The sequence below is a fragment of the Sus scrofa genome, chromosome 14 (assembly GCF_000003025.6).
Source record: "Sus scrofa isolate TJ Tabasco breed Duroc chromosome 14, Sscrofa11.1, whole genome shotgun sequence".
Lineage (NCBI taxonomy): Eukaryota > Metazoa > Chordata > Mammalia > Artiodactyla > Suidae > Sus > Sus scrofa.
This window is the reverse complement of record NC_010456.5, coordinates 54,867,014-54,894,042: the sequence shown is the minus strand read 5'-3', so window position 1 is coordinate 54,894,042 and position 27,029 is coordinate 54,867,014. Positions and strand designations below refer to the sequence as shown.

Here is a 27,029-nt window from a genome sequence, read left to right as displayed (position 1 = left end):
AGCTCTTGCGATTGGCGCAGAATAAGGGAGGAGGAGATGACATTGGAGGGTGTGGGGTAAGGGTGGGGCAGATCATGAAGTGTCAGGACTTAGATCTTCACTCAAAGAATGAGCAAAAGCTAGTGGAAGGTTTTAGGGGAGAAGTAACATTATATAATCTTTGGATTATATTTTGTCATGATCTCTCTGGCTGTTGTGTTGAGAATAGATTACAGGCGGCAAGGGCCAAAGCAGAGGGATCAATTAAAAGGCTATTGCAATAATCCAAGAAGAGTCATGGGACTTCCATACCTTTGTGTCTCTCTGCATCTTGCAGGGCCCTCTAAGGCAGACACCATAAAGCCCTTTGTGTACTTGTATTCCTTATCACTGTGCCTTGTCATGGTGGGGGCTGAGGGCATATTTATTGATTTTGAATGACTTTTAAACAAACTGAGCTCACTGAACAAAACAGGGACCAATGAAGGGGTTTTTTCTAAGAACAAAAAACGATCCAGATTTGTGGACTTTTCATCCAGAATTCCTGCACCAACACTGGATTTCTGGCCCTTTTACACAGTCCCATTTATACCAAAACTTTATTTACCAAACAAATGGCATGTGGGTACATATTTATTTCAACTTACTTTGTAAAGGAGAGGTAATAAATCCAGGCAAAGCTGTGAAGACATTCAGTTGCTCCTCACTTTACCAATAACCTATCATTTCAAACCTAGTATTCAGAGAGTGTCTACTTCATGCAAAGCAATAAACTAGGCATTGGGGACTATATGACAAGTCCCTCTTTTCTGTATATGTATTTGATTTTTTTTAAGGGCCGCACCCAAGGCATATGGAAGTTCCCAGGCTACGGGTTGAATTGGAACTACAGCTACTGGCCTGGCCACAGCCACGGCAATGTGGGATCGAACCTCGTCCTCATGGATGCTTGTCTGGTGTGTAGCCCCCTGAGCCACAACAGGAACTCCCCCTCTTTTCAATTTAAAATGGAGTTGGATAGACAAAAACAACAATGCACAGAAAGGTAAGTACACATCCCAGCTAGCACATGCCAAGGGTTAAAGACAGCTACAGAAATTGGATCCTGAAGAGTGAAGTGAACTTGGAAAATGAAAAGGAGAGACATGTAACACTGGACCAGAATGAGTTGGATAGTATATGATGTGTAATGAATCCCTCTTTTTTTTTTTTGTCTTTTTAAGGCTGCACCTGAGGCATATGGAGGTTCCCAGGCTGGGGGTCTAATCGAGCTGTTGCTGCCAGCCTATGCCAGAGCCACAGCCACGCCAGATCCCAGCCACGTCTGGGTTCTACACCACAGCTCACAGCAATGCTGGATCCTTAATGCACTGAGAGAGGCCAAGGATCCAACCTGCAACTCATGGTTCCTAGTCGGATTCGTTTCCGCTGCGCCTGGACAGGAACTCCTGAATGCCTCAATTTAAAAAACAATAAAACCCAGAGTTACAGAGGAGAAACACAGAGCAGGGACACCAAAACATGTCTTTCAAAGGAAACCTGGATAAAAATCAAGGAAGACAAGTAAGAAGATGAGAACTTTGAGGTCTCTAAGCGAAACCAAAGTGTACTAGCTGCCTAAGGTAGCTTACATAACTCTATTTGTATTTCTCGCTGATGTTTCTTGCAGCCAGTAGGTCAAACTGGCAATCGATATGGGCCCTTGACTGAAAAGTCGGTTACTTCTGAATACCTAATGTGCTCACAGTTGTGCTCTACACGTTCCCCAGGGAAATACCTAACTTAGAAAACAACACCGCACAAAATTGGCGGGTGAGCTCCAGGGGCTGAAGTCCAAGTTAGACCAGGCAGAGTGGGATCGCATTTCCCCACTGACCCAAGGTGTGGCCAAGAAGGCAGAGCTCCACGCCAGGCTCTTTCCAGGCCGAGCACGGACTGTCTGGACTCTGATCCAAGACAAACAAGGAAGCAAACCTCGAACACCTGGCCCTGACCCCTTCGATCGGGGCAGGACAGAGGCGGTGGCCCTGGCCACGTAGACCCTCCTCGGCCACTGCCGGGTCCGCACCCGTCCTGAGCGCCTTCCCTCCGAGACTTGCGGACACGCCGGAGGGGAGCAGAAGGTCTCCTCCTCTTCCCCATCCCCGGCCCCCGAGCCCCAAAGGTGCGGCAGAGACGGCCAGCTCCGCCCGGGAATCTGAAGCACACACTGCGTCCCCTCCAGACTACTCGTCCCACAGCAAGCCGGTCGCGGCCTGACTCCCCAGAGGCCGTGTAGAAGCCGGCCGGGCGGAGGCGGGCAGCAGGAAGCCCCAGCGCCCAGCAGATCCGCGAGCACGCCCCCGACGCGGAGGCAGGGCCGTCGTGGACGGCCGCACGCGAACCGGGAAAAGGCGGCTTGACCCTTCTGCTTCCCGTAGCTGTGCGCGCGCCCGGCGGGAACGCGGACGACAGGCGGTGACGGACGAACAGCCTCCTGCGCCGAGCGCCCGCGACGCCTACTACGCCAGCCCCGGGGTGAGTCGGGGGAGTGGGCTGCTGCGCGCGACTGCGGGGGATTACTTGGGCTGCGCTGTCCCCATTCGGAGTTGGACGGGTGGGACCGGCTCCGCGCAGCCCCGTCTCTGGTTCTCACCGCGGCAGCGGCGGGCTGGGTGCGGGAAGTCGCCCCGCGCGACGCCCGGGGGTGAGCGGTGGTTGGGGTTTGCGGCCCTTCCTGCGGGACCCCTGGGCGTCCGACAGCCCTGGGGCCACCTTCTCATCTGCGACCTCCCGGCCGGGGCCGGGTCACCTCCCCGCGCGCGTATCCTTCCTGGGACTTTATATGATCGGGGTCCTTTAGACTTAGTGTCAGACCTCCGTGGCCCTTGGCGGACTCTGGTCACGCTCTTTGGAGATGCCGAGTCATTGGACGTTAGGAGACGCAAGTCTTCCGAATTGTTTTGATCACCCGTGCAGCATCGGGATGGCTTCTGGTTGATTACCGCAGTCCTGTGCCTGTGTTTATTTCAAGGAATGATCGGTTTTACCTGAGCCTATGGTTTAAATTGGGTCGCTCCCTGTTCACGACGTAAATTAGGCTTGTGGCCATGGCATCTCTGTATCCTTTTCTTTTGCTCTTGTTGATGTTTCCTGAGTTTGGCGGAGCACAAACAACAGTTTGGAGGTTTTGACCAACGTGTAAGTTAATAGGTGGGAGTTACATATATAAACCAAGAGGGGTGCAGCGTTTGCTTCTTTCTCTTCCTCTTTGCCTCCCTCCCTCCCTTTTTCCTTCCTCTTCCCCTCCCTCCCTACCTTCTTCCTTTCTTAGCTTTAATGAAGTTTATTTAACAAATAGAAAATGTATATTTTTAGGGCATAGCTCTTGATGTTTTGACTACACCCATTTATTTTTCTTACAGATCTTAGACCAGGCCAAGTACTCTGATTAGGGGGTCACAAGCTGAAATTCAGGTGTTATCCGGTTTGGGCTGTATTTTCTGGGGAAGAATCCACTTCCAGGATACTTGAGTTTGTCTCCAGAGTTCATTTCGTTACAGTTTCCTAGTCTGCCCACCTACACGCCATCTCAGATGCCAGCAGTAGTGTGTTAAATTCTTTTCGTGCTTCAAATCTCTGATTTCCTCTTCTATCACACTTCTCTGGCTTCTTTCTTTATTAAGGGCTTGTGTAATTACATTGGGTCCACCGGATAATCCAGGACAATCCCTATCGACATCAGCTGGTTGGTATCCTTTAATTACACCTGCAAAATCTCTCTTGCTGTGTAACATGGCTTAACCGGTTACTCAGCTTATGTTACATCCAGTGTTGGAGATTCAGTTTTTTCTTAACAGAGGCAAAGTAATAGATTTGGTCAGTGTGTATTGAACTTTGATGACAGAATTGGTGGAAGGAAAATGTTGGAAGCTTTAGTTTCGTTTCTCTCTTAGTTCTGCTTAGTCATCGAGTCTTCCGTGGTTTAAATGTAGTACTGATGGATACTTTTTTTTTGCTACAGGGAAAACTATCTCATTAATATTTGAGGCATCGAATTTTTTTTCTTTTGACTTGTTTAATTTGGAGGAGGTAAAGCAACCCCTTCTACTAAATAACAGTAGATAAAACTTAGCATGTACTGTTCCAATGTTTTATTAAGTAATGTAAACCCTCAGAACAAACCTATGAGGTGAATGCTATTATTATTCTTATTTTACAGGTAAGAAAAGTTAAATGAACCTCTCTGATAGTTGTATAGGAGTATTTGCTATTATTTTGTTTTAGGTTTTTTGTTTTTTGTTTGTTTTGGTCTGTACCTGTGGCATGCAGAAGTTCTTGGACCAGGGATTAAACTCATGTCACAGCAGTGACCGCCAGGTCCTTAACCCACTGCACCACCAGGGAACTTCTAGTATTCTTAATAAGTTTTTGTTTGTTTGTTTGTTTGTTTCTTTTTTAGGGCTGTACCTGCAGTATATGGAAGTTCCCAGGCTAAGAGTTGAACCAGAGTTGTAGCTGCCAGCCTATGCCACAGCTGCATATGCGACCTACGCTGTGATCTTAACCCACTCATCGAGGCAGGGATAGAACCCACATCCTTTTGGGTACTAGTCATGTTCTTAACCCGCTGAGCCACAGTGGGAACTCTCAACAATAAGTATTTTTAATAAAATTTTCAAGTTAGAAATTTTCTACTGATGTACTTTTAAAATCAGTATTTCCTGGAATTATAATGCAAAATTATTTAGTAAAATACATGGGATAAGAATTTCAGTCAGATCTTTGATTGTAATACCATCTGGTTATTTGGTAAATATTAGTAAAATAATTTATATATTTTAAAAAGTTGTGAAGAAAAATAATGCACACTTATTTTTCTTTCCCTCTTATTTTGATTTTACACAGGGCAAGTGCCTCAGTTTCAATCTGGAAATTCTTTAAATGAAACCTGTTTAAAATCTTAGGCCATACCCAGAAGAGAGACCCCGGTCAACAAAAAGGTGGAAAAGAATGACGTTGTCCTTAAATAATCTGCAAAATGTCATCTACAACCCGGTAACTGATTTCTATAAACTTTTTGCCTGTGCCAGGGTTGAGAACAAATCCATTTGGATAGTAATTATCCATTGCTGGGGTGGGGAGGGCAAGAGTAAAATTCAGTAAATGTTAAGTGGTGTATCTGCCATGTGATAGGGACTCTGGTGGGCCCTGTCCAACAGATACAGCCCTTGGAGCCCCTGGATGCTCAAGTCAGATTGCCCCAGAACACGCCTTTCTGCATCTGGGGAGTCAGCCAACTGCGCATCAGATAGTGCGTGTTTACTGGAAGAAAAAAAAAAAAAATCCAAGCGTGAGTGGATTCAGACCCGCACAGTTCAAACCTGTGTTGTTCGAGGGTCATATGTTATGAATGGAGAGCATGGGCATACAGATGGAGGGAACTTGGCTGTGGTGGTGGTGGGAAGGTTCAGAACATCCCAAGACATAATTTTCAAAGGAAAATGGATTTCTTACTCTACAAGTTTTAATTTTTCTTTTAAAATTAGACCTGTTTGTGAGAAGTTAACATCTCAGCTTTTCTCCCTGCCCCTCAAATACCTCGTGGTACCTGAGCAGAGAATGTCAAAAACTAGTGAGGTGGAGAATGAAAAAAATTAGCAGTCTTGTTCCAGGCACCCTGAATGTAATTGCTGGAAATTTCAGTGTATTTCCTGGGAAGTAACAAACTTGTTTTAGTTTCATGTAGTGTGAGAATCTTTAGAGATGTTTCATTTCCATGTGTCTGAAGCTGAACTTAAGTCTGAGATGGAGTTGCTTTTTTTTGGTAACCCTCTAGGAGATTCTTGGTAAGAATCCTTCAAGTAAGGCCTTCAACCAGTCCTATTAGTGTAAGTAAGTGGGTTCAGGTTTCTGTTGTTTGCTTTGTAGCTGCAGCCCTTTTTTTTCCCTAGGGGTTAATGCCATTGTGTAAGAATGAGGTACAACCGCCATATAAAGCAATGTCTGTTTTAGAAAAAATAGCCTTTAGTCATAGTAGGTTTAAAAAGGAAAACTTGCTGGATTTGAAGTCAGCAGGACATTTAAAATGATGTTGTGCATCCAAGGTTAAAAACTTCATATTGTAGACTGACTTTCTCCAAAGTTGTTTTTTTTTTTGTTTTTTTGTTTTGTTTTGTTTTTGTCTTTTTAGGGCTGCACTCTGAGCACATGGAAGTTCCCAGACTAGGAGTTGAATTGGAGCTGCAGCTGCCGGCCTACACCACAGCCACAGCCACACCAGATCCAAGCCATGTCTGTGACCTACACCACAGCTCATGGCAACGCCGGATGCTTAACCCACTGAGTGAGGCCGTGGATGGAACCTATATCCTCATGGATACTAGTTGGGTTCATTACCACTGAGCCACAGTGGGAATTCCTCCAAAGCTGTTTTGTTTTTGTTTTTGTTTTTCTCTTTCTCCTTTTCCTAAATGCTGCCTGTCAAGGGTTACTGAAGTGTAATCTTGGCTCAAGCCAGGAGGAATGGATGGTCAGGTTATACTTTCAGTTCTGGTCTTCATCACAGAGATGCCTTATTTGAATGTTATTAGAAAATAATTTTATAGATTAAATACCTGCATATCCCTGTATAATGATGAACTGGTAATTTCCGGGGTTAGCACCTTCAGCTACAGACTTGAAACAAAAATAAGCCAGCGCTTCATTTCCCGAGAAAGGGGAACTGAGGGGTAGTGCTGCTTTAGACCAGCAGCTGCACTTAGGGCTCCCAGTGGCCTCTGCTGCACTGGGGACAGGTCATGATACCACATTTCCAGAGTAAATTTTTTTTTTTGCATTGTGGCTATTTTCTTAGTGATCAGTTCTAACAACAAGGAAGTGTTGAGTTTCTACTATAGTTTTACTAAGCCTTATGAAGACAGAACTGCTACCTTTTTATTTTAATTTCTTAATGTTTGTGAAGTTTTGGTCCACATTGGTGGTAGACAGATTCTGTCCATATGAATTCTTGAAAAATATAGAGTGTATAACTGGCCTGTGTAATTTTTTTCATTTTTAGTATATTTCATTGACTAGTTCAGCTGATAGAATTCCAAGACTTAAAAAAGTCAGGTTCACTTCTCTTTCCATTTAAAGTTAGTCAGTAATTTTCATCATACCAGAAATACTTTCAGTGAAACCTCTTGTTTGGCAACTCAGTATCTACTTACAGTTTTTTGTTTTTGCTTTTTAGGGCCTCACCTGCAGCATATGGAAGCTCCCAGACCAGGGGTCAAATTGAAGCTGCAGCTGCTGGCCTACACCACAGCCACAGTCACTTGGGATCTGAGCTGTATCTGTAACCTATGCTGCAGCTTGTGGCCACTTGGGTTCCTCAACCGAGGAGCTCAGGGAGGGAACCCACATCCTCATGAATACCAGTCAGGTTCCTAACCTGCTGAGCAGCAGCAGGAACTCCTTCTACTTAAATATTTTATTATTGTTGTTTATAGAGTTCTTAAGATATGGTTAGGTGTTAGCTAGTTGAAAAGTTACTTAGAAATTAAACAGATTGGTTGTCACTCCAAGTTAATAAACCACTTAACATTAATCCCACCTGGTGCTGAAAAGCTCATCATTCCAGTTTCCTTAGGCATCTTACCTCCACATTTATCCTTTCTCCTTAGTGTCCTAAGTACTTCCCTTTCTACCTTGCAGTTTAATCTTAAAACACAAAATAATAAAAAGCTTTCTTTTTTAGCCTCTGAGGTTCTTTCCTGCCTTTGTTCCCTTGCTCTTCCTTTGTTGATCTCCTTCCTGAGAGACTTGATTTCTGCTGTCCTGATTTCCTCACCATGGCTTTGCCCTCTGATCTTTTACTCTCTTAATTTCTTTTATTTTTTATTTTTTCCAGTTTCTTTTCTCTTTTGCTTTTCTAGGGACGCCCTTGTGGCACATGGAGGTTCCCAGGCTAGGGGACAAATCGGAGCTACAGCTTCCAGCCTACACCACAGCCACAGCAATGAAGGATCGGAGCCGTGTCTGCAACCTATACCACAGCTCACGGCAACGCCAGATCCTTAACCCACTGAGCGAGGCCAGGGATTGAACCCGCAACCTAATGATTCCTAGTTGGATTCGTTTCCACTGTACCACGACAGGGACTCTGAGTTTCTTATTCTTTTTAAAGAAATTTATTATAGTTGATTTACAGTGTTCTGTCAATTACTCTCAATTTCTTTCTTGTCTTTACTAATCTCATTTGCAGTGGTTCTCTGTTTTTTTGATGTCTTTACTGATCACCTTTTAAATGTGATAGATACAGTTTATCTACAGTTCTGCCCTTTCACCCAGGGTGAATCTCCAGCTCTCTCATATGCCCTGCCAGCTCTTCCATTGTGAGTTAAAACAAAACTCCCATCTTCCTTCCCTAACCAGCTTCTCTATTGTGGTTTTCCATTTCTCTCACTGTCCTGATTTTGGAGAGATAGAGATAGTGAGTGGTGGTTTGAGCTGAGATTTTAATTTTCTGTTCAGGAATTGAACCTGGGCAGCCTGGTGGAAAACCAGGAATCCTAGCCATTAGACCAGCTAGAGGCTAAAGGCAAAATTTCCCTGATTCTTGCCCTCTGTTGAAAGCAAGAATGTTTCAAGGAGGCAAAGATGTAAAAACGAGTATAAAGTCTCTTGTTAGAAGCACAATACAACATGTGGGAGAAGCACACAGAGAAGTAGTCTGTTTTTCTAAGGCAGAAGCAAAGCAGTAATATGCACCCAAAGGAGTGAGTGTGCGGGTGTCCCCCTGAATGAGAAGTGCCAGAGAGGTGAAACCACTTATATGGGACAGTTTTTCCAGGTCCTTGTCTTCCTTTGGCCAGTTATCTTGTTTTATCTTTCACACCTGATTGGACCCAGGGCCTGCCCTGATGTGTTTGCTTTTCCAAAGCAAAGCATGGTGGGAAGGTTACCCAGACTAATTATGGCCTGGCAGGCCCTCTCTTTCTGACCCAGAGAGGTGTCTCTGCGCCTGTGTAGTTGGGGTCTCCTTGACCCTGGAGAGTACATGACCTCTTGGTCTTTTGTCCAAGCAGGGCTTAGCTCCTCTTTTGATCCTGTCATTACCATTGTTTAAGAAGTTCAGGGAAGACAAATACCAGTTATTTGCCTTGTGCTTGTTGTTATTTCTATCTTGAGTATAGGTAGGTAGCTAGTTGTGTATTTTATCCCAGAGCCCCCGCATCTCCTGCTTTAGGAAGTGTAAATAAAGGCTAGATGCAGTTGTCTATCCTGGAGCCCACCTTTCTCCTGCCTCACTTCCATGCCGTCAAGCCCCAACTATTTGAAGATAATCTGTTTTCAAAAACTCAATGGCTTTTCCTTTTGTATTTTAAAAATACAAAATATGTGTAAATCATTTGAAAGAATTCAGGCAGTTTTTAAGGGTTGCATTAAAACGTAATTTTTCTTCTACCTTGGTGCTCAGTTGACCTAAGGTCAGTCAGATTCTACCAGATTTTTTTTGTGTCCTTCCTGAGAATATATGTGAATCCAAGAGTGTGTGTCTGCCGTGTTTCACCTTCTACATATCCTGTTTCTTTAGATGCATGCATCAGACTGTATAAACTGCCCTACCCTGCTTTTTTTTTTTCCATTTAACACATTTTGGAGAGATGAGCATGTTTAGAGTGTCCTCACAGTTATGGCTGTATGATTCGTCCATTGTATGGATGTGCAATAACTTAACCAGTCCCCTGTTAAAGGGCTGTTTCCTTTCATCATGGTATCTGGTGCTGTGGTGCCCATCCTTGCATTTGCATCTTTGTGCATACATGCTAGTATTTTATAGGTTGCATCTATAAAAGTGGAATCACTGGGTCAGAGGATATGATAGCCTTCTTTTATCTTCTTTTGGGCCAAGACAGGGGTCTTCCTTATTTTTCCATGTTAAAGCCATTGACAGTCCTCCCCTTATTGAAACTGACTTCCCTGATAGGACTGCCCTGCTCTGATGGACCCTTCTTTCTCTTCTCACCTCCTGCATTGAGGTCTCCCAAACACCCTCTGTTTTGAAGCATCACCAGCACAGAGTCATACCCATGGCCATGATACATCACAGTAAAGGATGTAGAGTAAAATCACAAAGGAAAAAGGCACAGGGGGCCAAATCCAGGGGAAGCCAGTGCAGGATTTCCAGGGTATTGTCCCAGTGGAGTCATGCAAGATGTACTTAAATCTCCCAGCAACTGGCAGTGACAGTATGCGAGACATGTTAGCTACAGGGACTCTCCTTAGAGACTTTGCCCAGGGCCTTTACCTGAGGGCTGGTCCTGTAGATAGCATCTGTCTGGCACGTACCAAAACTCCAGACTCCCAACAGGAAAGCAGGTGTTTAGCAGAAACCATCTTGTTTGCACAAAAAGTTTAGGCAGGTGACCCACACGTCTCAGGGTGGTGGGTGCTTGCTTGGAATCCAAGTTCCTAGACAGCAGCCAAGGGCCAGCCTTGGAAGGAGCCCTTTCAAAGGCAGCGGCCAGGTCTGCTTTGTTAACTCTTTCTGCACATGCGACCCTGACCTGACAGCCATTGAGGCTCTGCTCCTAACGTTTCTTCTCAGTTTATTGACTTTGATTTCATAATCATCTCTCCTCTGACATTTAAGTATGAGTCTTGGCCATTCACTTAATGTTAGTCCTGAATCTCCTACTCCTTTCAGTATATTTCCTCTTAGATGGGCTGCCAACTCTCTGCACTGAAAGTGTTCAAAACTAAACTCATCATTTTTTTCTGAAATTTGTTTCCTCTCCAGCTTTACTGTTTTAGGTGGTGGCCCTTTGCAGACAGTTTCCTTTGAAATATCTCTTGTGTTTATCTCCTCCAACCCCTGCCCCTCAGTGTCTGCTGCCCTCCAGCCTGGACTGTATCCTTATCTCCTTATGCCAGGCTTACTGCAAACAGCCAGTCTCCCAGATAATCCCCTGCCTCACCCCCCAGGATCGTCGTGCTCAAACTCCACTTTCATTCTCTCATTCTAAAATCTGACCCTAACTGTCTAACTGCTCCCTTACTGTTTACTGTCTCGCAGATGTGTCTTGTGTTTTCCTGCCTCTCTGCTTTTGTAAATTGACATTTCTACCTGAACTAGCTTCCTACTCCTCCCCTCCTAACTATATTCTTCCCAGCCCAATTCATACCTTCTTCATAAACTTTCTTTGGTGGCCTCAGTTAGAATTCTTTATACATTTTTCTGAAGCATTTATTTGACTTTTTGCTCCCCCCCCCTTTTAGATATTGAAGTAGGGTTTATAAACACAGGAGCCAATCCCTAATTTAAGCAGAAAAGGAATTTTTTATTTATTTGGCCATGGCTGTGGCATGGGGAAGTTCCTGGGCACCAGGGATGGAACCTATGCCACAGCAGCGACAGCGCCAGATCCTTAATCCCTAGGCCACCAGGGAACTCCAGAAAAGGAATTTATTAAATGATGTCAACAGGCAGGACTGAAGAACCAGGCTTGTTAACTCCGTAGTCAAAGACATCAGCCACAATCGTGCTGCAGGGTGGTGCTCCTAAGAGACATCTGCTGCCACCGCTGGGCGAACATGGTACTTTTGCATTGGTTGACCCCACCATGACCGCTGCTGCCTCTGACCTGGCTGTAGCTGCTGCCCCCTGGCCCAAACGAATACTGCCTGGTTCTGGCTGTTTCCCGTCGCTAGTTTTATCTTACAGTCTGAGCCGGGGCTACCGCTGGACAGTTTCGTCATGGGCCCTTGTTGCAGTTTAGATGTGGTCTAGTGATGTTCATGAGGTAGAGGATTTTCGCCTATGGAAGGAGTTTCCGATTTGAACAGCCAGAATGTTGTATTTCCACTCTAATTACCTTCTCGTGGGCATCTGACTTCTTCCCAACGGTACCATAAGCTCCTCCTGGACAGACGTACAGGACTCTCATCCTTTCCAGCTGCAGGCTACCTAACACTGCCCTTGTGTAGAGCGGACATTTAATAAGTGATCATAAAAAAGGCAAAGCAATACGAATCAGCTAGGATGTTTGGGCAGGTAAGTCCAAACCTAACTAGGGCTTAAGCTTCTGGTATTGTCTCCACTGTGTTTTATTATTTTACATTAATTATAAGTCGTTCCAGTATGAGAAACAGCTGTGCTGCCAATGCAAAAAACAAAAACAAAAAAAACCAAAAAAAACTGAGAGACACCTGTGTTGGGTGCCCAGGTGGGGCTTGATTTGGAGTGCCCTCTGCAGGCAGAGGTGTTGTCATCTCCTCTGTGCTGGCCCCGGGGCCCTGATGGTCTGGACCCTGCTGTTGGGATCTTCAGTGGAACTTTAGGAAAACGGGAGTGATGGGGCCTGACATTGCAACAAGTTGTCTTTTCTGCTATCAGAGTTTTCCTATTAGGGAGAAGTTTTATTTCACCAACCCCCCAGCCAGATAAAAAGTACTGTGAAAAATATCAAGTATCTTTCTCTAGAGAACTTGGAGTGGTTTGCAGATGCTCCGAGTCTCCTGGCCTTGTTCCTATGTAGCTGTTTCAGTGGTGAGGAGGACTTGGAAGGTGCTGGGGTCTGAGCAGATTTACATGCAGCCTGTAAGAATGAAGTCTTTTGGGAGTTCCTGTCGTGGCTCAGCAGAAATGAACCCGACTGGAGTTCCCGTCATGGCGCAGTGGTTAACGAATCCGACTAGGAACCATGAGGTTGTGGGTTCGGTCCCTGCCCTTGCTCAGTGGGTTAACGATCTGGCGTTGCCGTGAGCTGTGGTGTAGGTCACAGATGCGGCTCGGATCCTGCGTTGCTGTGGCTCTGGCGTAGGCTGGTGGCTACAGCTCGGATTCCACCCCTAGCCTGGGAACCTCCATATGCCGCAGGAGCGGCCCAAGAAATGGCAAAAAGACAAAAAATAAAAGAAAAGAAATGAACCCGACTAGAAACCATGAGGACTCGGGTTGGATCCTTGCCCTCGCTCAGTGGGTTATGGATCTGGCCTTGCTGTGGGCTGTGGTGTAAGTCACAGATACAGCTTGGATCCCGCATTGCTGTGGCTGTGGTGTAGGCCAGCAGCTGTAGCTCTGATTCAACCCCTAGCCTGAGAACCTCCATGTGCTGCAGGTATGGCCTTAAGAAGACAAAATAAGTAAATAATAATGTAGTCTTTGATTTTGTAAATGAACATTTATTAAAATTATTTTTCCTAGATAATCCCCTATGTTGGGACCATTTCTGAGCAGTTGGAGCCTGGAACTTTGATTGTACTACGTGGGCATGTTCCCAGTGACTCAGACAGGTAAAGTCACCTTGTTACATGAGAACAATTTGAGTAAACTAGTGACTCAAACAGGTAAAGTGTCTGTGTTAGAAAGAGAGTAAACTGTCTCTTTGTGACTGTGGAATAACAACAACAGACAACACGGGAGAGACCATTTGAATACTTGGAGGCTTGATTTTGCTTTTATCAGCAGCCCTGGCCAAGGAAATTGCAATGAATAACTGAAATAAAGGTTAGGTGGATTTCTAAAATGTCATTGCTTTAAGTCTGATTTTAGTATAAAAAATTAGATAAAGAGTTGATGGAGGACTTGCGGTCAGATGACTGGGACAAAGTCTAGTTATAGCACAGCATTCCCACAGCATCTCTTAAGATCTCTCTTGGGTGGTTTTATCTAAGGTTTGCTTTGGGTACAAACTCTGGACTAGACGCTATCAAAGTTGAGCGCAGCTCTTTGTGGCTGCTGCCCAAATAGCTGTGAACATGAAGTTTAAATAAGCTGTGAACGTGAAGTCTAGAGGACACAGCCCAGACGCTACAGGCCGCCCCATAGCGTCAGAGGAGGAGGGGCTGCGTCATGCTCACTCTGCCGTCCAGGGTGAGGCCTCTTTGTCGGGCCTCTTGGAAGCTGGGACCCTGGTCCTCACACCCGTGTTTTGGGTAGCTGGCTGGTACACGTGGTGTTTGCAGGGAAGGAGGAGGGTGGAAAGGCAGAGGCCAGCTGACTCTTGAGGCCAGTGATTTTCCGGGAATGCTTCACTTGCACCCCCTGGAGGAGCTTGGAGCCCGTGGGCCAGCCTGCCTGTGGGGAGGCCAGAGATGGAGGCGCTGACTCTGGACGGCAGGGCCCAGCTGCAGCTCAGGCTATTGCTGAGCAGGAGGGAGAGGAAGAATTGGGTGGGGGTTCAGCCAGGTCGGGGTTCAGCCATGTGCGTGAGTTGGATATCCCTCAGCCTGGGCTCTCTCACAGGGACTCACAGGGTTCTCCCCCTACGCAGGTTCCAGGTGGACTTACAGTGTGGCAACAGTGTGAAACCACGAGCGGACGTGGCCTTTCATTTCAATCCACGCTTCAAAAGGGCCAATTGCATTGTTTGCAATACCCTGAAAAATGAAAAGTGGGGATGGGAAGAGATCGTCTATGACATGCCTTTCAAGAAAGAGAAATCTTTTGAGATTGTTATTATGGTGCTGAAAGACAAATTCCAGGTGGGTCCTGGAGAGCAGAGGTTGAATCCTCTGTCACGAGAGTAAGCGCAGGGAGCACTGTTCCCATGAGTGAACTCACCTTGTGTCTCCTGAATGCAGAGAAGGAGTTTGGTGTTACAGTTTCTAGGTGAAGTAGGGGTTAGCAGGCCCCTGCCTGTGAGGTGGAGCAACTGGGTGGCCAGCGGGCGGAATGTGGGCCCAGATGCATTAGATGGTGTTTCTCCTCGAGGGGAGGAGCTTCCTTCTGACCTAGTGCAGCATTGTGTTCATGATGAAATGGCAAACACTAGCCACCGGGACACGGGGTATCTGGAACTGATGGACAGGTGGGATCCTGGTGTAGAGTTGGGGTGGGGAGTTTGTGAGGTTCCGTCCTACTTCTGCCAGTCCATCCTGTAGGATCAGGAGATTCCAGACCCGGAGGCCACCTTAGAAATCCTGCGTGTTCTCATTACCATGGCTGGCCGTCTCAAGTGTGTTACCCCTGTGTCAGTGGGATCTGGTCCTCGAGGGCCTGAGGGGCCTCCCAGAGGAGAGAGTTGACTTGACGGCTCAGATGGAGATCTCCCACTGTGTGCAGACCCCCCACCCCCCATCCTTCATAGCCCACAGAGCCCCAGCCTTCCCCCAAATCTTGCATCTCTCCTGTTCCTTCTTCTCTCCCTTCTCTGGTCTTTTGAGTACTTTGTGTGTATCATCCTTTTTGTTTGTTTTTCTGCCGAGCCTGCGGCCTGTGGAAGTTCCTGGGCCAGGGATTGAACCTGTGCCATAGCTGTAATCAGAGCCACAGCAGTGACAACGCTGGATCCTTAACCTACTGAGCCACCAGGGAATTCACTGTAGCATTCTTCTTAGAATTTGTTCCTGTGCTCTTGTGCTTGGGTTTTTCCCTTTTACTGTGCCTGCCACTGGGGTTTTAAGCTCCTGGAGGTCAGAGGCCTGTTGTACTCTGCATGTTCCCTAAAGTCTATACCCACCCCACCCCGCCCCCTGCTCACCCCACAGTCCTGTACATGGGGGGGGGGGAGGGGGAGGGTGCCCTCTGAGCCTTGGGCTGGAGTCTCCAAAAGCATAAGAGCAGCCCTTTGAGAGGCACTCTTTCCTGCTTCCAAGTAGGAATCAGAAAGTGGGTTATTGCCCATGTTCATTCATTCAGGAAAATTCAGCAGGTATTTATGGAGCATCTGCCTCATGCAGGGTGGCCCCTAAGAGTGCGGTCTCAGGATGGGGCGGGGGGTGGACCCGTGGGGCAGGTCTCTGCTGGGGCTCACGAGCCCCAGGCTGTCTCCGGTGCACACCTGGCACACATGCATGCAGATGTGCTGCACACACACAGGCGCCATCTGTCTGGAAAGGGGCCAGGCATTCAGTCAGGGGAAGCACAGCACTGAGAGGTGTGGGTGCTCCCAGCCCAATTTGGTCAGATGGCTCACGGGGAGACCTGTGGGAAGGGGTCTCAAAGGAAATCAGGTCACCAGATTGAAACTTGGGTAAATTAATAACATTAACTGTTATATGGGGCGGGGGTGCTGTCCTCTGTCTGTGCAGGTGGCTGTTAATGGAAAACATACCCTGCTCTACAGCCACAGGATCAGTCCAGAGAAGATAAACACACTGGGCATCTATGGCAAAGTGATCATCCACTCCCTGGGTTTCAGCTTCAGCTCGGTGAGTGCCCGCCCGAAGTGCGGGGCTTCTTTGGGGATGTTTTCTGATGCAATGGTAGGAAACAGCTTTAACAGACATCTTCTTTTGGGATGAAAACAGTGTAAATATCTCTCTTGCTGGCGTATTAGTTTGCTGGAAGTAAATCTTCCAGACTAGTAGGATGCCACTTATCAACCAGGGCTTTGTCTGTAGGATCTCAGATCTAGTATGGCTCTAACAAAACCCCACAATGGTAACAACAAAAGAAACAACCCTGTAGAGCTGAAGAGGGGAGTATGTCCTTGACGCAGGAGCACAGGGCAGTGCTTCTCTGAGAGTTTCCTAGAAGTGGAATGTTGGAGTCCACAGGGTATTTGCATTTTAAGCTATGATCAAAATTGCTAACTTGTCCTCCAAAAACAGTGAAACAAATTACAATCTCAAGGTCTGGGCTCATTTGCTCACATTCTTCTTGACATTCATTCCTCTGCCCTTTAATGTTTGCCAGCTTGATAGAAAGATGCTAAAGTTAAGTGTATTTTTAGATAAGTTTTCATGTTCAGTGCCATTTATAATTTTTTTGGTATGTTTATGTCAAGCAGGTTATATTTAGGATTCTGATGGATGTTAACTTTTCTTTAGGATTTAAAAAGTACCCAAGCATCTACTCCAGAACTGACAGAGATAAGCCAAGAAAATGTAAATATTAACTCTCTTAATTACCAGTTTAAAGATGTATTTTAAGTTGCCATGTAAATCGGGTGGCAGGCAGGCTAAGTTTTTTCTTTAATTATGTTTTTAACATGAAAATGTATGTTTTTTAATAATTAATAAGCTGGAAGTAATCATTTTAAAACTGAGGCGCATACTTTCAGTGCTGCAGGTTTTGCTCTTTAGCCTGTCAGTGGATCTGACCACTACCCACCAGTCTGTGTAGAGAGAACTCTCTCTCTTAACTGCTGAACAGTGCTGTCAGGAGGTGTTAACACCTAGTTTACACTTAGGAGATCCCACAATATATGAGTACTTTGAACTAAAGCTAGCTCAACATACTAAATAAACACAAAAATACACTAAAATAAAATAAAACATTTACCTGACATTAAAGTATAGGAGATAGAAAGTTTTATCTTGACGCTATAGAGATAGTACCGTAAGGGAAAGATGAAAGAATAAAATAAAAGTAAAAAAAAGCAAAGATTACCCCTTCTACCTTTTACATAATGATTTAACCAGAAAAAAATCTATGTTTATAAATACTGAACAGTGTGTCTCAGCAGATGAACTTTCACATGCATCTTCTGTGGAAACAAGTGCGGTTCAGACAGTTTCTGTTGTCACTTGTGGAGAAAGTGAGGTCTTACTGATCTCAGCACATTCATAGGCAGAATAAATATATAATCTCAGGCTTTGGGGAGCTCCTGGGAAAGAACAACGTGAAATGTGTTTGCAGCTAAGACATGATGAGCTTCTGGTGGAGGGGAGAGGATTGAGACAGGTGCAGCGGTCAGAGACTTCCCAGCCCGGGTGGCCCTTGACAGCTCTGGAGCGCCCTTCCAAAACACTGGCCCCCTGCCTGTGGACCCCGGGGCAGAGCAGCCACTGTCATCCCAGGCCCTGAGCAGGACAGCTAGTAGGATCAGACTGCTCGTGTTATAAAATGTCTTTCTTTCCTGTCAGACATTTTCATTTTGTCTTTCTCTTCCAATAGGTACAAAAGTTTGACGTGTCACAGTTTGTAAGTATTTTTGCTATAACATGTGGAACTCTTGTAAAAATTGCCCAGGAAATGAATAGTTTAAGCCTTGGAAGACAGCCTCATTCATTCCCTACCTTATTGCAGAACTGTTTCCCTACAGCCTAGTAATAGAGGAGACATTTCTAAAATCGTGCCCAGAACTGTCTACACCAACAGCAAAGGTTCGACGGCCAATCACACTGGCACCAAAATACTACCTACCAACTGTTTGTCAAAGGTTTGAAGAGCCAAAGTTTTCTTAATCTGATTCTGTATTACAAATTAAGTTTTAGTTAGCTGGTATGTGTAACATCTACCCTCGGTACAGGCCCAAAGCAGCCACTTTGCATCTGTACTGGTGTCCTGGATGGATCTCAGTCAACCAGGCATCCCGTCCTGAGCCTTTAGCGTGTTTCTGTAACTCCTCCACCTCAGCTGCTTCACCTTGGGGCTTTGGACCCCACGCTGAGGTGAATTCCTCAGAGGGAATTTCACCCAGACAAAGGATGTCAGGTCTCACCCGCATTGTTCATTTTTATTGTCTGAAACACTGAGTGTTTGCTCTGAGCCAGGCATGGTGGTGACCTCCGGGGACTCATCAGAACCAGTGCAGCCTGAGTCTGTCCCTTCATGGGGTTTACAAGGATCATGGCCTTTAAACAGTTCCCTGTCTTTGGACAGTTTTCCCCCAAGACCTCTTTCTGTGGGCTTCCGAGTGCTGACTGTGGTCTCTTTGCAGACTCTGCCATTCGTCGCAAGGTTGAACTCCCCAATGGGCCCTGGCCGGACTATCGTCATAAAAGGAGAAGTAAATACAAATGCCAAGGGGTCAGTATCACGAGGTGACCGTCTTAGTGCAGATGCTGGCCGTGTCTCTTACTGCTGTGCACCGGCCCAGGGCGGCGAGTACGGGGAGGGCTGGTGCCAGGCATCCTCATTTGAAAAGTGAGAGTGCTGAAGCCAGAGCAAGGCTGTACGACGAGGAGATGGCAGAACCTGGACTTCCGTGGCCAGACAGGAGGGTGATATTTTCATCCACGAGGCCCATCCAGCGCTTTGTAGGATTGCAGGGCCGCCTGTGAGAGCAGAGAACTTTATCAGGGCTCCTCTTGAAATGAACTTAAACGTTTCTGCTTCTGCAACTTTTTCCAGAGAGGTTCAAGCTTCTGAAAGCTTGAAATGAGAGCTATTTCCTAGCAAGTAGCCTTTGAAGAACAAATGTAAATGCTAGGGGTGCCTGCTTGAAAGGACCCTGCTCCTGTGGCAGACCCTAGCCTTTGGTTCACTTCTTAACCCTTTCAAGTTCTCACCCAGATCTGTAGCCTTAAACATGGATTTAAAGTTTTGCATGTTTTTAGTTTGCAAATAATATGTCAGTGGTATGCTGACTCAGACTCCTACGTGTTGCCTTCCTCAGCATTCCTGGATCCCTGTGTACATGTCTTGTGTAGTCAGTTTCATTCTGATTAAGAATGCAGAAACCCCACTCCTCCCTTCTACTTGGCTAATTGATTTTTTTTTTAATTCTCTCAAAAAGCTTTAATGTTGACCTGCTATCAGGAAAATCCAAGGATATTGCTCTTCACTTGAACCCACGCTTGAATGTTAAAGCATTTGTAAGAAATTCTTTTCTTCAGGAGTCCTGGGGAGAAGAAGAGAGAAATATTACCTGTTTCCCATTTAGTCCTGGGATGTACTTTGAGGTAAGCTGTTCTTCTTTGAAAATGGGACAGGAAAATGAATCGTCAGGGCAGGGGTAGGGTAGGTGAGTCCTTTAAATCAGGTCCAACTTAGTATGCGGAGACTGCGGGTGGTTTTTGTTCATTTGGAGATGGTATTTTGAATGCCCTCTTTCATCAGCATTAAATGGCCGAGCCAGTAGAGAGTCACATTTATTTACATGGGAATTATTTGTTTTTCATAACATTTTTGTGTAGCCCCCATATTAGTTACTAAGAATTTTCACAGGGACTGTGTCTCAGGACTGGAGTAACATGTTTAATCCTAAGTGAACATGAGGACGCAGGAACCACAGGCTGTCCACACTGCCTGCCACCTCCCATCTCGGTGACACAGCTTAGGAGGCAGTACTTTTGTCCAGGTGGTCCTGTTTGTATACATTCAAAGAAAGATACATTTAGACCACTGGAACTTGAAGGCATGTAGTTCTGAGCCTCCACATCTGTGAACATTATGATAACACAGCATTTCCCCAAGGAGGGCATTTCTGGGCTGTGGTCAGTCTCCTTGATGTGTGGCTGCTGGGTGGTTGGCTAGGTGCCCTCACGAGCTTAGGTGACTCCCTGTCTCCCATGGTCATTTAGGGTGGTTGAGGTAGGTCATGCTTTACATTTTAAAACTGTCACATGCTCCGGACCATTTGAGTTCTCAAGAACTCAGCTGTTCAAAGCATGAACAGCAGGGTGGAATGGCAGATGGCGATGTGATGCTGGCATTTACTCCTGAGTTCCAGTGCGGTGCAGCCCTGGTCCGTGCAGTGACAGACGGCTCTGTGCCTTGGAAGCTGTGAGTTTGGATTCAGGAGGATGTGGAAGGTTGATGGCAGAGTTGCATTCACTGGACTGAGGAGATTTCTGGGACAGGTCACTGGAGGTGGGGAGGGCAGGCAGCACAGTGGCCCACTGACGGAGCAGGGGTCAGGTTGTGGAGGGTGACCTGCGGTCACGGGAGGCAGAGGAGTGGATGCCCCAGAAGGAAGTTGATCCTTTGGTCAGTGACAAAAAAAACCAGTAACTTGTTTTTTGACCTGAGCCCCAAGTTTGGAATTACTGTATTAAAAGAGGACAGGAATAAATTCTAGAATCATCTTTCCCTTTTGTTAGTTTCCTATTTCAACAACAGTAATTATACTCACGCTGGATCATTGTCATTTTTTTGTAGTGATGTATTATTTTTCCAAGTAGCTTCAAACTCCTGCCTTTTTAATAGGCTTTCATTGAGATTCTCAGATCTTTTTACTTTGATTTTACAGTATCGTCTGTTCCTTGGCATTTCAGCCACTTATTAGTTCTAGCTGTAATCATTTAAAATCTTTCAGTTTTGTAATTTCACCTGTGAGCTTTTTATCATGTTCATGTTGGCATGAGCTGTGCAGATGATGGTGAGGGACTAAGTTCCACGTCCCCTTCGGTCAGGGGTCTCTCAGTCTACCAGGCCAGCGCCTTCACGTTTCTGTTTGTCAGGCGCTGGCTCCGCACTTGCTCTGCTGAGTGTGGATAACTGACTCTTTGCCACTGTGTCCACCTAATGCCAGCTTGTCTTCCCTTCAGAGCATGAGGCTGTGTCCAGTGTCCATCACCAAAGGTCCCTCCCAGCTGGCTGAAGCTGGGATGATTCCCACCGCTGTGGTGGGCCTATCACCCTGTGATGGATTCTCTCCCAGTTCTCCATGTAGCCCTAGAGCCTTTAACTTGTGTCAGCTGTCACTGTTATCCATGGAATGTCCTCCTCTTCCTGAGCCCTCCCCAGCGGCCAGCCCCACCAGTCCTGTCAAAAGAGAAGAGACACTTGCTTTGCTACTTCACAGATTCAGATTTTGTGCCTCAGCCTGGCCTCTGGGGAGGGGGCCAGGTTGGAGGAGGCAGTGCTCCCCCGACCCCACTCCGTGGAAGCCACAGTGGAGGTGGGGAGCAGTCATGCCCACCCACTGGCCTTTCCACTGAGGGTGGAAACAGGTGGCACCTTGGTGGCCAGACTGGAAGTTTGAGGTTTAGGTGTACGAGTGATGGAAGAGGAAGCGGTTTCTTCTGTGAACTGACATCAGTGATGAACCTCGGCCAGCAGGCTAGCAGGCTAGCTGCCCATGGATTTTTACAGCGCTGGGCTTTGAAGAGCTTTTGAGAAAGAGACAAGATGTGCTGAGCCGGGTGGGAGGCCGTGGTACAGTCCCTGGCAGATGCCTGCAAGTTTGGAAGCTTCGTATTGTCTGAGCGCCCGAGGCCCTAGAGTTTGAGGCCACAAAGTCTGGACCCAGGTCCCCTGGTTCTCAGCCTTTCAGTGGGAACGAGCTCCCCTGTGAATGAGAATCACGATGCTGGCCACTTTCTCATCTATGGAGTTCCCAAATGTCGCTGAGGGGGGCAACTCTCTACTTTCCCAGGAGCAGGGGGCAGGAGAGGGTGCAGAAAGGTCAGCAGGCCCTGGGGACAGTGTGAGGTTCCATGCCTGTAAGAGTCACTTCCCTGAGTGGGACAAGGCAGCAATTAACCAGATACACTTTGGGTCAGGTTAGGGTCTGAGAGCTCTCGGCAGGGAAGTTTGCAGGATTAGGCTGTGAGTCAAGCAAATGGTCTTACCCCTCTATTTGTGTGCAGGAAACAAAAACCTTGAAACCCAGGGCAAACACTAATGTGTGTATTATGCTTCCTTGCAGATGATAATTTATTGTGATGTTAGAGAGTTCAAGGTTGCAATAAATGGTGTACATAGCCTGGAGTACAAACACAGATTCAGAGAGCTCAGTAATATTGACACGCTGGAGATCGATGGCGACATCCACTTACTGGAAGTAAGAAACTGGTAGCTGGCACGACTGCTGCTAAAACTGAAATACAGAATGACTTCGTAACACTGGCCTTGTTACAGTGCATCTCACTACCACCACACGGCTTCTGTATATTGTTAGAACAAGCTTGCAAAATCATAACCGAGTCCTCCCGGTATCCTCAGTCCTCACCATGCAGTGTGGCTCTGTCTAGTGCAGAATGAGGAAATGGGAAGCAACAGCTTACAGTCATTATTATAACAGGCCTTTCTGCTCTTCCCCCCCCCCCCCCCCCCGCCACCCTGGCCTCTCTTTAAACCCACTTCACATTCAAGTATTTACTAAGTGCCTCCTGTGACACAGCAGCCGCCCTGCATTGAGCACTAATCTTTCACCAGCTGGGGACAGACAGCGGTGCATGAAACCTCTCTGTTTTGTTCCGTTGAGCTCAGAACCTTCTGTGCTTTGCCACTGCTCCACCATTTTATTTCAGGTACTACACCATCTCACCAGGGACTTCAAAGGACACTAATTTATAGGTGACACTACTTCTCTTCCAGTGCTGGCTCTCAACCCAGGGTTCCAGGAGATCCCGTAACTCAAAGGATTGACAGTGACTTAAATCTGGCGATTTTCATTAGCATAATAAATATCTAGCTCTACTAGCTGTAAGTATTACCAAGTAATTAACAAAAATTAAGGCAAAAAAACAAAGCAAAACCAAACCAAATTGTGTGGAGATGAACCACAGTGGTGTTGATGTCAATCTCGAGGCCACTGGTTTCTGTACCAGTAAATGGTTGCTTTAGAATGTTGGTTGAATCAAAGTTCGGCACATACGCTACAAAAAGTACGGTAGATGCAGGATGAATTTAATTTGTAGAATGTTTGCGGGTAACACAGCAATGTCAAGATTAGATTTAATGACTTTATAAAACGGGCCCTATCAGAAGGTAAAATATACCAGCTGAGACCAGCAAAGCAGAAGCAGCGTAAACGCCTGCTGCTGTCGACTGCATGCGACCCAGCACTGCCTCTGCTCTTCTAAAGACGAGTCCATCGTCCTCAGGGACTGAGATCAAAACACTGTTTTAAGTGATTAAAATCAAACCTGTATCAGCAAGTTAAGTTGTCGCATTTCTGTGATTTTTTTCTATTATTCTTTGAAGTGAGTTGGCAGAAGTTCTTTGTAGAATTCTTACAGGTCAGATCTTGTTACAGGAAATTGCAGAAGCTCAGTCAGATCATTTTATCGTATTAAAGTGTGCTAGGCTGAATTCTGCCAGGATTTGGGAATATTTTCCTAAGTTTTGGGCTAGGTTTATTTGTATCCCCATATTGCAAAAAATATTGTTACCAATCTTACTTTTAAACAGTACTCAGTGTAGAAAACAATTCTTTTCATGTTAATTTATTATGCTGAGTCTTGCCAAACTAAAAAAACAAAAAACAAAACAAAACTCAAACCACCATCCCCATTGGTAGAGGAGGGGATGTTGGGAGGGTTGTAAAAGGCAAGAAGGGTCTAGAATTCCCCACGGTTATTTTTCATCTTCAGAGAAGATCATCAGAGGGCCCAGCAGACTGTGGAAACTGTAGACCATCTTAGGAAAAAACAAAAGCCCCACTTACCTTGTTTCCTCTGAGTCTTAAACATAATTTCATTTTCATTTTACATGGATGATACTAAGAAGTCAGACCAATTTTTTGATAGGATAAATACAAAATCTTTTAAGATTATTTTTGAAAAGAAGTTATTTGCATTTTATTAGTGAATCCTATTGAGACATTACTCAGAAATACGCATTCCTAACAAGCTCTGTCTCCAAACTGCTCATCAAGCTTTTGCTTCTCTGTCACAATTCTGCTTTAAACTTCTACATTAAATAAGATCAAGGGCTTTCAAATTGGGCACCTCTGGGACAGTCCTTAAAATGCCTCAAATTTTAAAATAAAATGCCTTAAATAAAGGCAGATTTGTTTAATTTTATTTGAGCCCTCACTTTCCAACTTCACCATCGCACGGCATAGAGATTATAGAACTTCAAAGCTTTGACAAAAAGCCTGTTATTTACTTTCTTTCTCATACAAGTAATTCTTGTTAACTACTGATAGAAATGTGGACATTTCTAACCCTGGAAGGGATCCTTCTCACCACCTAGTGTGTCTGGGCCTTTCTACTTGTGAGATCAGTCAGGTGTGGTTGTCTCAGCAAGAGCCTATTATTGCCTCCACCCCCAAAGGACTGAAGGAGGAAGGAGAGAGAGACAATCACAGTCACAGTAATGCCTTCCAGAACTTCTTCCCTCCGTGGGCGCAACACAAAAATCAAGGCTGAAGTGTCACCTGCCCACAATGAGAAGTGAGGATCCAAACCGCTTTCCAGTCAAAAGCATCCCTGCTGAGTAACTGTCATTTACTGGGCATTGGAGCTGCTCCGAGTGAAACCTCTGACTCGGACACCATGTCCAGAAAGTATCCCTTTACCAGGAGAGTTGAGGCTTTACAGGCTAAATGAGGGTTAGCTTTGGGTGCTGAACTCAATCGGTGTAACATTAATAACATCAGTCAGAATCAGAAAAGACTGTAGTCAATGTTAAGCCAAACACAGCAGTCTGTATAAAAATACCATGTATTGTTTACTCTTTTTGTAATTCTATACAATCGGCAGGAGAGGCTCACATGGCTGCATAAACCAGGTGGGGATTTTGTGAAGAAGTCCAAGTAGGTGTTAAGGCACCAAAAGTAACATGGTCCTAAAAACACCCAGCAATAAAAGGAAAAATAAACCTGAACTCTCAACAGAGTGTGAGGTTTTAGAAGTAGCCCTGGAGTGGCTCCCCCAGCACAGCCTCCAGCTGCTGGATAGTCTTCTGGCACTGATGCTCCACCTCTTCACACTCATCTAAGAAAGAAGCAGATACAAGGGAGTCAGTCTTCCTGCCTCAGGGACCTCAGCCCAGCTCCTCCTGTCCTGCATCCCCGGCTGCTGCTCAATCAGGAGAAAAGCAAAGCACCTGCTGAGACAGAAGCCCTCCTGGAAATCCCTCCGTGTTCCTCCTCTCTGCCTCCATCCCTTCCTCACAGGCTCAAACTTGGGAAGCCGAGGCAGACCCCAGAAGAGGGTGTACGAGTGGACATTCCAAATGCCTGCTTCCCACGGCCCTCTCCCACTGCTCTGGGGTCAGCGGTGACCTGCTCACATGAGCACAGTGTCTACCTGCCGCCACCGGCCCTCAAACATGTGGCCCTGTTGTTCTTGGGCCATGTGGTGCCTTGTGCACCAGAAGGGCACAGACCTGGACCTAAATGCCAGCTTTCCCGTCACATTTTATCAGATTACTTAGTCCCTTTAAAGCCTCCACTTTCTTCCTTTACGAAACACGGATAGTGGCAACTGCCTTGTGTGGATGACTGATCACCACAGAGCCAGAGCAGAGGAAATGCTGCTCATGACCAGGGAGCTACCGACTGTGTCCTTAGGGGCACCGAGGGTCAGACACAGTAACCCTCCATATGGGGACCAAAATACTCAATCAGAAATGTAGGAGGTTCAAGAAAAAGAATATTGGCGGCACTGTCAGAAAAAAACCCCCACAAAAGTGATGACAGTGTCGATTACACTGTAAACAAATCTCAAATGCAGAGGCAATTGATTTCTAACCCTCCCCACACCCAACTCCAAACAGGAACACAGCCTGGGGGCAGAGGGCTGGAGCCAGTCACATCCCATACAAATGTGCACACTCACTCAGCCCACTGCCAAAGGATTCTGCTCTAATTAGTTAATAGTTTAGGAATTACCTTCCATCAATTCAGCTAAGAAAGGAATGGATTCTGGTAACAAGACGATGTAATTCTCTCTCAGTTTTTCAGCCAGTGCTAACACTGTAATCAGAGCAGCAAATCGAACCTGAAGGGATAAAAAAAGGTAAAGAACTGATTAACAAAAAAACCTAGTACTGCTACATTTAGTATTTTATGACCTTGAGATGAGCTCTGCATTTTAAAGTTATTTCACATTTGTGTATTTCATTTCCTGTCCATTCAACTTTAATCTTAAAGACACAGGTTTCTTACTGTGATCCAGTACTGCAAGCTTTTAATGTGAATGTCTTTTAATAACATTTTCCTTAAAATGCCACATACAAACCCAAATATGTTATCAAATGTGACTGCACTGGAGCCCCAGGCAGCCCAACTGGCCACAACGCTGACCTGGCGGGAGCATGTCCCCAGCACCGCAGGCAGGTCTCCTGCCCTCAGAACCCTGACTTCGGTCCCCACTGTGCTTGCTGAAGGGCCAGGCGCCAGCTCTGCCACACTCTCACTTTAGCACTAACTAAAAACATTTGCCGTCTCATAATGTCCTAGTTCGGGAATTTAAAAAAAACTGGGATGTTGGTCACATGACTTGTCTGTGACAGAGAATGCAGGCAACTGTTCCATACTGTCATTCACTTCGAAACAAAAGTTAATGCTAGTCCTCTTTCTGGTTTAGGTAATTTAAAGAATATCTGGATATAGCAGAGTCTCTTACTGCCTATGTTCAATCAGGATTTTCTTGACATTGTTGAAGCAAAAAAATTTAAAGCTGCGATTTTGTAAGAACCTGCAAATTTAAAATCTGGGGGTTCATCAAAACAGGCTCATTGTTCTCATTTCCTAATAAATAAATATGAATTTCAACTAATAAATTTATTAATAAAA

The 27,029-nt window shown here is 45.8% G+C and overlaps 2 protein-coding genes across 18 annotated transcripts in view; one reads left to right on the top strand and one right to left on the bottom strand.

Moving 5' to 3' along the window:
* LGALS8 (galectin 8) lies at window positions 1,855-27,029 on the top strand. 17 transcript variants are annotated; one of them, XM_021071981.1, is made up of 13 exons: window positions 1,998-2,496; window positions 3,645-3,706; window positions 4,867-5,016; window positions 13,151-13,239; window positions 14,220-14,430; window positions 15,979-16,098; window positions 16,720-16,776; window positions 17,789-17,815; window positions 17,937-18,053; window positions 18,555-18,643; window positions 19,353-19,518; window positions 22,209-22,343; window positions 22,880-27,029. In XM_021071981.1, exons 3-13 carry the CDS (start codon window positions 4,972-4,974, stop codon window positions 22,928-22,930), a joined length of 1,107 nt encoding a protein of 368 aa, XP_020927640.1. In that variant the 5' UTR covers window positions 1,998-2,496; window positions 3,645-3,706; window positions 4,867-4,971; the 3' UTR covers window positions 22,931-27,029.
* HEATR1 (HEAT repeat containing 1) overlaps window positions 23,170-27,029 on the bottom strand; it is a 49,801-nt gene continuing 45,941 nt past the window's right edge. The window contains 2 exon segments of the mRNA XM_021073757.1: window positions 23,170-25,224; window positions 26,124-26,232. Of these exon segments, the coding sequence (XP_020929416.1) occupies window positions 25,136-25,224; window positions 26,124-26,232 (198 nt within the window). The 3' untranslated portion in view covers window positions 23,170-25,135.

Excerpts from the sequence above, each read along its gene's own strand:
- LGALS8 (XM_021071980.1), top strand. The coding sequence starts at position 4,972 with ATGACGTTGTCCTTAAATAATCTGCAAAATGTCATCTACAACCCG. Across the intron at positions 14,431-15,978 it reads TGCTGAAAGACAAATTCCAG|GTGGCTGTTAATGGAAAACA; the intron begins GTGGGTCCTGGA and ends CTGTCTGTGCAG. Across the intron at positions 16,099-16,719 it reads TGGGTTTCAGCTTCAGCTCG|GATTTAAAAAGTACCCAAGC; the intron begins GTGAGTGCCCGC and ends ACTTTTCTTTAG.